The sequence below is a fragment of the Calypte anna genome, chromosome 5 (assembly GCF_003957555.1).
Source record: "Calypte anna isolate BGI_N300 chromosome 5, bCalAnn1_v1.p, whole genome shotgun sequence".
NCBI lineage: Eukaryota > Metazoa > Chordata > Aves > Apodiformes > Trochilidae > Calypte > Calypte anna.
Window position 1 is genome coordinate 14,652,263 of NC_044250.1, and position 14,135 is coordinate 14,666,397.

The window sequence follows — 14,135 nt, forward strand, 5'->3', positions numbered from 1 at the left end:
GTATTAATAGCATTTGTCCTTAATACACCAGGCCATAAAAAGCCTCAGGACTCAAAACTGCTGTGCTGGCAGCACTGCTCATGCAGTGGAGATGGGGCTTGTAAGAGACTAGCACAGACCTTCTGCCACTATTCTAGGGCAAAGCTGTCCCCCCATCTGTGAATCAAAGCCCAGAAGATCTTTCTGACAAAAAATGTTAACTGTTAAAAGTTAACTGTTAACTCTCCTCCTGCGTTGCCTTTCTTCTCAGCAAGTAGAAGCTCCTACCAAACCTGAGAGAAGCAAAGATCACAGAAAGAAGAGCAACTGAGGAACTGATGTAGTTCCATGATTTTTTTATTTCTGCCTGAGCCAGTTCAGCTGTAAAAAGAAGCAGTTTCTTCCCTTCCCCTGCATGGGGAAAACAAGGGCTTGTGCACTCACATGATGAATGAAAAATACACTTGGGAAAGTCCACTTTTTTCTCAGTGGTGGCATGGCAAGCTAACTACTGCAGTGGGCTACACTGCTTCACAGCCTCTTGTGATGGCACAAAGAGGAGTGGCAGAAATCAGAATGTGCAGCCAAAGGAGAGGTGGAGGGAAGGATTTATGGAACTAAGGCAGAAGAAGTTCAGTAAACAGATCACTCATTCAGATCTCCCAGGTAGTCACTGTTTTCAGCATACTCTCCTCCATCTTTTCCTTCTTTAATTTAAAAGCAGACTTCTTTTTATATCATTTGAAAACCTGACTAGAAAAGTTGAAAGTTTCTGAGATCAACAAACCCAAACTCCCATTTTAATGGTGAAAGCAGATAACCTTTTATAAATAGAAACTATGTCCAAGTCCCAGTAAAACTAGAATCTTTCCTCTAGTTCCTGTCTCCACACACCAGCTTTTGAACTGTGCAGAATATGTCAAGTAGTCTATAAAATACCAACTCTATAAATACTCCAGAGAGAGTCTAGTTACTACAGTATCCATGCAGTTATGAACTATTGTCATTCAGCATCTGTCAAGCACATGGTAAGACATTTAGAAGGAAACTGGGAGTTAAGCATGGGTTTATCTGAGAACAGTAAAGAATCATCCTTGATCTCTAAGAATGAAGCCACTAACCACCTGAAGTGGAGATGGGGTCTGCTGAATCCAAATTAAAGCTGTTACTTTGAAGAAAAACAACATACTTTCTTCCTGTGGGAAATCACTCTAATGCATCTTATCTGTTTTAATTAATTTCAGAAGTTTTTCAGATACTCATCAAGGCAGAACTAACTTAAAAGTGTATAGAACATAAGGAGTATTGTTTGTTGCTTTGAGTTTATACTATTATATTAGCAGAAATATACTTATCATATAAGATTGCCTTTCTTTTTTCCCTGGAAACATTTGTTTCACGAGTCAGATCCCCAACTGTAAATGCAGTGTTTTTCCTATTAGGTGGTGGGAACAGGATAAGGTAATTTTGCTTTGCTTTCACCTCCTGTGTTAGTTCCTCACTATAACCACCACATGGCTGTGTGAATGTCTAAGTGAGCACACCAGAGAAGGCAGCAAAGGAGAGAACGTGATACCTTCAAAAGCCATAACCAGACAAGCAGAATCCTATATCCTAAACATAGGCCAAAAATTCTCCTTTTTCAAATACACAGATGTGACATAAGAATTACACACACAGCTCACATCCATCCCAAGAGTACTCTGTAGAAGGTTCAGAAAGGAATCTCACCCTCGCTCTGCATTCACTACGATGGCTCTGGGCTTGTCATGATCCCCTCGCAGCACCATCCCAATGGATTCCCCATTCAGCCTGTGCACATTGACTGAATTCGTGGCCTCACAGGTCCAGTACAAGGTATGACTGTATATATCAATGCTGAGATCATGTGGCTGCTTCTCTGGGTTCTGGCTTTGGTTTGGAGTACTCATGACAGTAAAAGGCTGCAAGACACAATATGGTGAACAATTTACAGTAATGATTCTTACTACTTGATTCTTATAACTGATTAAAGAACTCTAACTGCACAGAAAGCATGGTTTACATACCTGATGGTCCAGAAATACTTAAAACCACCCACAAGGAAAAAAAAATGCCTTAGACTATTCAAAACTCCCCAGAAAGCAGTTGTGAGGACTCCTATAAATAGAATTAGTTATCAGGAGATGACAGAAAACAATAAAGAATGTTTACACATGGAACAATCTTGAATTTTTTTTGAAAAAATGGAAGAAACAAGGCAGACTTCTGGAAAGACCTGCACTGATACACAGTCACTGATATACAGCCAACCTCTATCTCTTGCCAAAGCCTCCTGACTTTATTGTATTTGTGATGTGGTAGACTTTGATTTTCTTTAAGCCTTGGCTTCTCTTAAAAATAAAATCTTTTAATGAAACTTGGTTTTGTTTGTTTACATGTCAAACGTTTACAGCTCTGCCTCACACCCAACATAATCTTTTCCCCCTCATGTCTTAATGATTGACCTTACAAGTCTTGACATTATTGCCAAGTTCCTGGAATCAGTACCTTCAACCCCTCTCAATCTAACTAACATGTTATTATATTTTTTAATGCTATGTTGAACACTAACATAGACTTTACTTAAGTGAAGAACACTACAGCATATAAAAACATCCTGAAGTAGAGCAAAACTGAGAGCAAGTGAATCTCCATTGCAGTTTGCACTTAGCAAGAACCAAAGAGAAGCAAGACTGTAACAATAAGCACCTTGCATAATCCCAAAAAGAAAGAACAAAACTTCTTCCAAATTCACGCACAACATCAAGTTCTCATCCCACCACATCTTCCAATCTTAAAAGAAATGGCAAGAAAATAAAATTGTCATCTCTTCCTTTAAAGGAAACTTTAAAACCTCTGAGTCCCTAGATGCATTAAGAGACCAGTCTATTTCCAATAACATAGCAAATTGTTTAGATTTGACTATCCAAGAAGTAGGAAAACATAAAATCCCTATTTCATTTTATATTCTTATTCAAGCCATAGTTTTTAAAGAATCTCTTATCTTGACCTAAGAGGTAAACTATGTTAACACATAACACTACTGAAAAGAACAGTTTGCTTCTTTCCACTGTTATATGAATAAATAATGCAAAAGAATAATGTTCTCAACTCAGTAAGACAATTTTGAGAGAGCTTTACAATGTTGACAATATTAACACACAACTGACATGCACAATATTGATTTTATAATACAATTTGTCTGTCCTGAATATAAACAGTGAGTATGCCATGCTTCTGTGTGCACCCTTAACTAAAGATTGCACTTCAAGACTTACAGTAACAGATACATATGATGTACCATATTCTATTTCACTTCTTTGTGTACAAATTAAAATTAAGATCCTAAAATCTTTGATATATTTGGGTAAGTGTTGATGAACAAAGTTCAAACTGACAATTCCTTGGTGCAAAGGATGGAAACGGTAAGTCAAACATAAAGCACACAATAAGACTGACACAAAACTATATACTTACCTGAGTGCCATCATCTTTGGCCCTTTTTATAATATTCTGACGTCCATCCACCCAGTAGATCAATTTATCTAAGGGATCGTAATCAATAGCCCTGACATTCCTTAGACCATGCATAGGCAGGATGATATCTGGGCTTTGCTGATCATCTGGTATCATCCGGCTGATTGCAGATTTCTGGCTAAACAACAGGAAGCTGGCAGGGGCTGAAAGAAGCCAAAATAGAAAGCATAAGAAAATGTAACTCACATAGTAAAAAATCCACTGAAGGCAAACAATATTTAGAAAAAAATCCCAGACAGACTATTTTATTCACAGTGAAAATTAAGGTAAATAATAACTGGAGATTTTTGCTTTAAAGTTGAAAATGTTTCTCCTTTTGATACTATAAAATAACAATGCTCCCCATATGGAATGTAAGTAACATCAGTCACAGTGGACAATACACAGTCAAAGGTTTTCCCATGTTGTTATAGCATCTTCGAATCATGGAAGTTGGAAAAGACCTTCAAGATCATCAAGTCCAACCATTCAGCAAGCACACTGCCAGGTCCACTACCAAACCACTTCCTTAAGTGCCAGATCTTGGGATGGTGACCCAGCCACTCCCCTGGCCAGCCTGTTCCAATGCTTGACAACCCTTTCAGTGAAGAAATACTTCCTAATATGCAATCTAAACGACTCCTGTCACAAACTTGAGGCTGTTCCCTTTGATTTTATCACTTACTCTGAAGGGGGGAAGAGACTGAAACCAACCTCACTACAACCTCCTTTCAGGCACTTGTTAGGAGTGATAAGGCCCTCCCTCAGCCTCCTCTTTTCCAGGCTAAAAAAAAAACAACTCAGCTGCTCCTCATAAGACTTGTCTAGATCCATCACCAGTTTTCTTGCCCTTCTTTGGACAGAGCCCACCACCTCAAGATCTTCCTTCAGCCCCAACCTGAACACAGTATTTGAGATGCAGCCTCACCAGAGCTGAGTACAGGGGCACCGCCACTTCCTTGCCCTTCTCCTGCTGGCCACGCTGCTGGTGGCCTTCTTGGCCACCTGGGCACACTGCTGGCTCACACTCAGCTGGCTCTTGACCAACATCCCCAGGTCTTTCTCTACTGGGCAACTTTCCAGGCACTGTTCCCTAAGCCTGTAGCATTGCCTGGGGTTGTGACCCGAAGTGCAGGACCTGACACTTGGCCTTGTTGAATCTCAGCCCATCGACCCAGCCTGTCCTGGTCCCTCTGTAGAGCCATCCTACCCTCTAGCACTTCAACACTCCCACACACATCTGCAGACCTACTCAGAGTGCACTCGATCCCCTTGTCCATGTCATTAAAAAAATTATTAAAGAGAAGTGGTCCCAGGACTGAGCCCTGGGAAGAGCACTTGTGACTTGTGGCCACCAACTGGATTTAACTCCACTCACCACAACTCTTGGACCTTGGCCATAGAGTTTTTTCACTCAGTGAGGAGTAAAAAAGAGTCTAAATCAGAAGCAGCCCATTTCTCCAGGAGAATGCTGTGGGAAACAGTGTCAAAGATTTTACTAAAGCCCAGGTAAACAACATCCACAGCCTTTCTCCCTCATCACTAAGCAGGTCCCCTTCTCATAGAACGAGAACAGGTTCATCAAGCAGGACCTATCTTGTATAAATCCATCCTTTCATCTTTTTAAAATTTTCCTGTAGTTTTCTGTGCAAGGATGCTTGAAGCTTTATTGGTTTATTTTTTTCCCAGTGTTTTCTATTCTCCATTTTCTTTTCATATGCTACACTTACTAGAAACCTAAATTCTTGTTGGACAAGCAATGTACTGGCAGGCAAAACCAAATGTGAATGTCAAGTGCATGTTCGAGTAGCCCAGGCTATACAGGAGGCTGTTTCACTGGATGTTACTTTTTCTGAGTTTATGAAACACTTTGGATAAACAGATTTTTTTTTTTTAGAATTTTGATTCCAGCTACCTACACAATGGTAAAGCTTCAGTCACCCAGAAAGCACCTTTAGTAAAACAAGAAATACCAGTTCTGTATTTCTGAACAGTTCTGTTATTTCTGAAACACAGATCTTCAGGATTATTTCAGGTCACACAAATTGACAGAAATCCCCATGTTCCATTCTCATCTATAAAGATAACCTTAATGCTGAAACCTTTGAATCAGAATTGTGATATTCATTCCTCTTCTATACTGAAAGGGATGACAAGAACCCAGGAATCACAAACACTGAGGAATAGTAGCAAACAAAAATGCTTACAGCTACAGTTTCTGCTGTTGGGATCCAATGTATAATGAGCAGCACAGCCACACCTAAATCCATTTGGTATGGCAAGGCACAAGTGACCACAATGGCCATTATTTTGTACACAATCATTCAAGCCGTCCTGACGTGAAGAATGGAAGACCAATATATCCATCACAAAATCCAGATGGCCCTGAATAAGTGTCCTGTTCTTCCCACTGGTTTTGTCTGCTCTTTCTATGCTGTGAAGATTCCAATCTGTCCAGTAGATATAGTCACTATACTGGGTTAATCCAAATGGATGAGGTAGGTCATCTGCTATGATTTCTCGTTCTTGCCCTGCAAAAATAAGGGTAATCAACTAAAGGACAATTCCCAAGCCATGAAATGACAAGAGTGACTGTCACCAAGAAAAAGCAGTTTTCTTCTCTTTTTAAAATAACACCTCATTCCCAAATCAGCATCATGAGATTCATTATTAAGCAATATCTGCTCAATAGGTAACCAAAACACTTGCATTCAAAAACTTTTCCCCTGTACCTCTTGTCTATAGAGCAACTGTGCCAGTTTATTGTAGTTAAAATAAATATTGCTCTATGCTTCAGTCTTATCAACCCAAAGATACTGAAAACATATTTAAGAATAGTATCAGATCTATGAATCACTTATAGGTCAATAAAAAGTCCAATTAATAGGCATGAAAGCAAAAGCATACAATAAAATTAATAAAATTGAGATTCACACAGGACCTGCTGTGATGAACTACAGTGTTTCATTAAAGGAAAAAATCTTTTGCAGTGCAATTTAACATCCAGCTACTCTAAGACATTAGGAATCCATTTGGTACACCCACCTAGTGGCTCAGTCAGCAACAGTCCACAACAGATTTAACACCTTCTAGAGCATTAGATGGCCTCGACCAGAGATGCACCACTGTCTTACTGTAAATCACCTTCCTAAACATTTTCAAGAATAAATCTCAATGAATCTCTGCTACTTTATATCAAATGAAGATGCAGCTTTCATCAGCATCATCTCCTGTCTCAATAGTCCAATGCCAGATTCTACATGACACCCAATTTTTCTACTCATGGCCTACTTTGCATCATGCTCTCTCCCACTTGGGCAAGACTGAGTGAAGAATGAAAAAATCAGAAACAGTGATGAATTCAGTGGATAGGCTCTTCTAAAGGAACAAGGTAAGGGGTCTAATTGAATTTTGATAGTAGATGGAAGGAAATCTCCCCAAAGAGTGCTTTTCTCCTGATGGATAATGTTTATAATGCCCAAGATTAAGGTGGGACAGTATTCATTCATCCACTTAATAGTGTTTTTTTACTAGTGGTAGGGTAAGCCAGTAAGAGCAACACTCCTTCAGATCTCTTGGCAAGAAGACTGGCACTGCACAATGTAGGCCAAGTCTAAAAACATTTCCTTAAACAGTTGTTACAAGTCTGCCCAAGTCTTTAAAATCTGACAACCAAAAATACTAATAAAACATTGCTCCAATGCTCATCTTTCTACTTTCTTACCATAAATAAATGTGAACAATAGATTCAGATTTAGAACCATATTCATTTACCACAGATGACTTCAATATTGTGTTTCTTCTCAATGCCACAATCAATTTCTAGTTCAAGCTTGCTTCCAGCTATTTTGTTTCTCAGAGTATAATGCAGAAAATTAGTGAGAGCTTTAACAGATCATGCATTCTGGATGGAAAAAGGCAACTCTAGATAAAGAAACAATCTATACTGCAATATCTAAACAGTAACATCCATTCCTAAAGCAATAAATACAAGAAACGTAAGATCAGTGACGGCTTCAGAATCCAAAATTGCTTTGCTTTCTCTGTTTACTGAACTTAGTAGATTTTTTCACTGAAATGCTTAATTTTCATACATAAAAAAGTTGCAAGGAAATCATATATGTCATCAATTGGGGCACTGCTACAGCAGTCCTGAATTAATTTGCTTAAATACTGTGTGTTCTGCTCATAAGCTTTGTTTTTTTTTACATTGGAGTCCCAGAAACATCAATTCCTATCTCACAAAGACTTCTTGGAAATGGAACAGTGATGTCCTGCCTGTCGTGTAAGGAACTTTTGGACTCCATTTCTGATTCTATCACTGATTCACTGCATGGCATTTGGGAACTTCTCTAAACTCTGTTTTTAAAAAAAGGAATTAATATATGCTCCAGTTAAAACCTTGAAAACCATTTAATATTTCCAAAACATATGGAATATACAAAAGCTTTATGTCAGCTGCAAAAATAAAACTCCTTTTATCTAGTTATTTATCAACAGCAATGTGAAATTTTAGTAAATCTTAGCACAAACCTTGTAGGTATGAATAAAATTCCAGTGGAGGATATGAAAACGTGGAAAGTTGTATACAAGATCTTTCAGAATGCACTAAATGCAAGCAGTATTTTGGTTTTGAACTAATAACAACTACTCTGAAGCTCGAAACAGAAAATTAGTCTCCAGACTGGAAGGTCAGGGGTGGTTTACAGTGAATCTATAAATTGTTCTGACTTTGAGAAACGCAGAGCTCATCTCCGCTTTGATAAATCAAACACAGGAAGAAAATTACAGAGAAATTAAACCATATCTCACCATCATTATAAATCACAGAATCATAGAATGGTTTGGGCTGGAAGGGACATTTAAGATCATCCAGTTCCAACTCCCCTGCATGGGCAGGGACATCTCCCACTAGATCAGGTTGCTCAAAGATCCATCCAGCCTGGCCTTGGACACTTCCAGACAGAGGCAGCCACAAGTTCCCTGGGCAACATGGGTGTCTCAGCACCCTCACAGGAAAGAATTTCTTCCTCATAGTTAACCCAAATCTAACTTCTTTCAGCTTAAAACCATTACCCCTCATCCAATCACTACAAGCCCTTTTGGAAGTCCCTCCCAGCTTTTTTATAGGCTCTCTTCTAGTTCTGGAAGACTGCTACAAAATGTCCCTGGAGCCTTCCCTTCTCCAGGCTGAGCAACCCCAAGTCTCTCAGCCTGTTTTCATAGGAGAGATCCTCCAGTCCTATAACTATCTTTGTGGCCCTTCTCTGGACTTGCTCCTCTTTATGTTGGGGGCTCTAGAACTGGACACAGTACTCCAGATGGGGTCTCAAGAGATCAGATTAGAGGGGGAGAATTACCTACCTTGACCAGCTGGTCATGTTTCTTTCAGTGCAGCCCAAGATGCAGTTTGCTATCTATGCTGCAAGAGCATATTGCTGGTTCATGTTCAGTTTTTCATCAACCGACATTCCCTTAAATTCCATCATCCCTCAGGACTATTCTCAACCCATTCTCCACCCAGCCTGTATTTGTGCTTGAGATTGCCTTGAACCATTTGCAGGACCCTGCATTTGGCCTTGGTGAACTTAATGCAGTTGGCATGGGCCCACTTCTCAAGCCTATCAAGGTCCCTCTAGATGGCATCCTTTTCCTTCAGCATGTCAGCCTCACCACACAGCTTGGAACTGTTGGCAAATTTGCTGAGTATGCACTGAATCCCATTTTCCATGTCACCAGTAAGGATATTAATCAGTGCCAGTCCCAATACTGACCCTAGAAGAATGCCACTCATCACTGATTTGGGCATGGAGCTGGTAGTCACAGCTCTTTGTGTATGACCATCAAGCCAACTCCTTATTCAACAAGTGGTCTATCTCCATCTTTTTTTATCTCCTTAAACACTTAAGTCTCCATTTCCTCTCATAAGAAAACAAACACAGAGATTTAATATGAACGATATTATTCCAGTTTTGTATTATTGTATTGTTTAGCCTATGATCAGTGCATATTTCTGTACTGGCTGGTGTAATACAAGACTAGATTACCTAGCATATTTGATGACTCAATCATGCTTGTGTCTAAATCAGTCCAATATAGCCTTTGGTCCACGTAATCAATAGTAAGGTCATTGGCACGACCCACTTTATCCACCAAAGTGATGCTGTTTGTTCCATCCATATATGCTCGAACAATCCTAGGTTTACCTCCCCATTCAGTCCAGTACATGTATCTGCAATGAGAAGTGGAAAAAAACAATATATCAGCTGGGTAAGGGTGTGTTTAGCTCCATGTTTAGTTTTTCTAAATTTCTTTTAATTTCAGTTCAATTTTTCGTTCAGTTTAATTCTTAAATTCTGAATTCTTAATTGTGCAGCATTTACTGTCTTTTCAAAGACCCTGAGGACATAGAGCTATATAAATGGCCAATTAACGTTGTCATGTACAAGAATATACACACAAACCTTTGAGCAACACTGTCCCTTACCCTTTGGTAGGATCAAGAGCCAGAGACCTTGGGTTGTCCAAGTCCTTCCACACCAGAACCTGTCGATACTGTCCATCCAGGCGGGCTACTTCAATGCGATTGGTTCCAGTATCTGCCCAGTAGAGGTTCTTTCCCATCCAATCTACAGCCATTCCCTCAGGATAATCTAGCCCAAACTCAATCACGTGTTCAACAGAGCTCCCATTCATGAAAGCTCGGCTTATAGTCTGGAAAACAATTGTGTAAAAACATTAAGTGCTTATGGATACCCCACTGAAATAAAAAGGAATAATGATTACAAAGTTTAGCATATAAAGAAACATTAGGTGAAAATTTCAATGTTACATTTTTAAAAATAAATTTCTGTTGACAAAAAGATATAGCAATTCACTAGTTCAAAACACTTGAATTTTCAGAACACTAGTGGTTTCTGATGACCAGGCCAAGACAGCTTAAAAGGATATGATTTTCAGAAAGCACTCTGTATGCAGAATTCTCCTTGCCTCTTCTCCCTCTCTTCTGTTTGCACACACAAAGTTGGGGTTTTTTAAATTAATTCACTGTCATAATTTAAGTCCCAGAAACACATCTCAATTCAGATAGGTCTGAATTAAATTGTTTCTTATGATCAGTCACCTGGAGCAAGCTTGCTCTGATCCCATCTACATTTTAGTTATGCACGCTTATCAAAACAAGTCATGGAGCAAGAACTGTGTACATGGAAATAATCCACCTCCTAATAAGGAGCACTGACACATGCCTGAGTTAAATAATTGGTAACTTCCAGCAGCAATGTAGAGTGACCAACCCTTGCCGTCAACATTAAGCAATCATTCTACTTGGCTCCTAATATTTCAGCTATTGATTTCTCAATAATTAGATAAATTAACGTTATTAGGGTAAGAGACAATTTCTCTTTTTAAAGAGACATGTCAGAACCAGAAAACTTGTGGTGTATTTTTACAGGTATAACCCACAAGTCTTCATTTTCACAAACAGAGGCAGAAGATCAGGGAAGTGGTAGTTGCAAAATGAAGGGGAGATGACTTTGGATCCTGAAGTTACACTACCTGCTGCTGAGCTGAAGGAGGTGGGAGGACAATGGAATGACAACCCAAAAGTGCCAAAAAATCCTCTGATACAGATGCATTATGCTGGATAAGTCAGGAGGCCACAAACAAGTAAAAGACTTTCCAGTTCTGCATAGAGTGATACTGGGATCTGTGCACTGATGCATTTGAAGTAATGTATTTTCCACTACACAACCATACCTCTAGCTCTCCACATGCTTGGCTGAGATTTATTTAGTAACTGTGCAGTACACTCATTACATTGGCATGGTTTCCTGTAGGAAAGGTGTGCACACCACAAGTAACACTGTTAACACTGAATGAAGCACAACCCTCACCAGCCTTCACAGAGAAAGAAAGTATGAAAACTGCATGTGCATTGCAGTCAACTAAAGTGAGCTTTGCCCTGTGACAGCTTAGGCACACTGGCAAGGAAGTTTGATTGCTTTTGGAAAACCTATTAAGAGGCTAAACAGGAGAATGTAGTCACAGTGAAGTGAATCTGTCATTTTATACCATTATTTCATTCACTTCCAAAATCAAAGCAACACTGATGAACACACACTTGTAGCGTACACCTCAATGGGAATCAAACATGTCACAAAGATGTGTCAGGTTATTGGGGCATGGGAGGGCATAAAACAGTGTAGAGAGAACTGCACAAACTTCTTTTCTGTGCCAAGCTGGAGCCATAGACTAACAACAACAAAACCAAAGTTCACTTGCCAAATGTTAATACTGTGTATGATAATTTTTCAAGTAAAAATTGGATGAGAATAGAAAGTTCAGGTGGTTGCCAAGCTCAATGTTTTAATTACTCTGTTATGTGACATACAGCTGAAAACAGCTTTTCTACAATAGATACATATATGGAACACATGCAGAACCCAAGACTTGGGCATTTTGTATGAGCAGACACCACTCTGGATTTTTATTTGAAGCAGGAAGATGCCTGTCACCCAACTGTGCATTCAACAATGAAACTGTCTTCATCTCCAAGAGCCTCCTTGGATGCAATTCAATGACAACAATAGCAACTGCAGGAGAGATCATGTAACAGAGACTTTTGTTAGATCAAAGTAATTGCTCTGTAGCTTTATATTCAGGGAATTCACATGTCAGTAATACCTTCAAACTAACATCAGTCCAATAGATTCTGTTATCAGAGACATCAAAATCCAGAGCAGATGCTTCCTTGACTCCAGTAAGAGGAATAGCAACATCATTATTATTGGTTTCAAGGGAAATCCTATGAATTGCTGCTCTGCTTGTGAAAACTAAGAAAGCTTCAGGAATGATGCAAGTCTTCATGTCACTCAAACAGCTCAAGGCCAATGGGACAGGCACACCTGGTCTCCTGGGGTGTAAAGAAACACAGATGGCTGCAGCCTCCATTGCTCTCTGCACATGAATTAGTTCCTTAAAAAAACAAAACAAAACAAAACAGATATTGGTGCATTGTGGAGGTAGGGGGGAAAGAAGAGAGGGAGGAGACTGAGCTGCAAAGCAGTGTAATTATAATTTTTAAAAACCAAGATACAGTATGGGCTATCAACAGGGAATTCTAAAAAAATATCCAATATTCAACTCAGTTTCTTTTCTTCTATGCAAGGATAAGGAATCTGGTCCCATCCCTCATATAGAACAAATAACTGCTCCAAAACATAGCCTTCTGGTTTCCCCAAAGATTAAATTCCTTTATTGAAGGTAGGTAATTACATACATATTCAGCTTGCTCATTTTTGGCCAAGTCCCCCATCTTTGTATCTGTTTGAAACCACCAGTTTTAAAAATGCTCATTGATAAAAAATGGCGAGAAAAGAGTTGGATAACTGAAGTTCTTTCACAGCTGTTTAATATAAAGATGAGAAGATTCATTAGGGCGAAAGAGTTCTAAAAAGATTACCACAAAATCACATTTATTTTTCATGTGAACAATCATGAATAGATGGGGAGGGAATGTGGCAAGAAAAGTATGGACCAAGAGATAAATGAGTGCCTTTCTCTGTCTGCTGGAACCAAAGATTAAATATCTAAAGACTGTTATTACAAATAGGATCTCCAAAATCAGTCTCAAACAGGCTTCTTTGAATTTTCCCCTTTTAGAGCATATATATTTAGACTGATGCCATAACTTGCAGCTTGAGGACTTGATCATCCTTCAAGATAAGCTTCCCGAAAGGCTGACAAACCATGTACTGCAGGGTGGAATGTGACAACCTACTTTGTCATCCTGTTGCAGCTATTTTCAGTAATTTTAAGAGCTAAAATGTCCACTGCTATGCTCAGGCTCCAGTGTTCCAGGTAGAAGACATATCTGTGGTGAGCATGCACCTCTCTTGAGTTACTACTGAAACCAGGAGGTTCCTGTGACATAGTCCTCTGAGGACCTAAACACAATGGATGCACCTTTCAGCAGATGCAGTGGAAAAAAATGGAGCTCCAACTGCTGTTCTCATGCTAAGACTGAGTACAATTTAGGTGTTAAAGATTATATTAAGTGCCACATGCTTTGAGGCAATGTAATGGCTGCTAACTCTGCCTATACCACCCAATATAGTCAATATAGTAAATAGTGTCCTGGTTTGGGCCAGGATAAAGGTGGTTTTCTGTTTCTGTACTTTTGCTTTTAGCTAAGTCCCTTGTAAGTAGCTGCACTTGCTGAAACTAACAGCAAGTTTCTCAGTGTCTGTTCCTAGGATTGATAACACTTGATGTTTATAGTTACTGCTAGAGACTGGTATGCAGAGCCAAGGGACACTCAGCTCTGAAGAAAACATTTTACCGTCCAGGAGGACACAGAGGCCCCAACCTGAGCCCTCCTTTAGGGAGGAACGGACAGATAGATGCCAGAATTGACCAAACAGAGTATTCCATCCCATACTCCCACACTCAGTATAAATTTGAGGCATCACGTGGGCCGAGCCAGATCTTTTCCTGCTTCCCCTTCCTTCACCCGGCATTCCTGGAAGGATCCTGTCTGTTCATCTGCCTGTGGTCCTGATCCGTGCCAGCCCATATCTGTGTGTCCTGCCTCCGGTTTCCCGACTGCTGCCGGACTC

The 14,135-nt window shown here is 39.6% G+C and overlaps 1 protein-coding gene across 1 annotated transcript in view; it reads right to left on the reverse strand.

The window, feature by feature from the left end:
* LOC103530464 (low-density lipoprotein receptor-related protein 5) overlaps nucleotides 1-14,135 on the reverse strand; it is a 140,361-nt gene that overhangs the window by 24,910 nt on the left and 101,316 nt on the right. Inside the window, 7 exon segments of the mRNA XM_030451247.1 lie at nucleotides 1,711-1,922; nucleotides 3,478-3,680; nucleotides 5,724-6,047; nucleotides 9,564-9,748; nucleotides 10,004-10,230; nucleotides 12,202-12,393; nucleotides 12,395-12,492. Of these exon segments, the coding sequence (XP_030307107.1) occupies nucleotides 1,711-1,922; nucleotides 3,478-3,680; nucleotides 5,724-6,047; nucleotides 9,564-9,748; nucleotides 10,004-10,230; nucleotides 12,202-12,393; nucleotides 12,395-12,492 (1,441 nt within the window).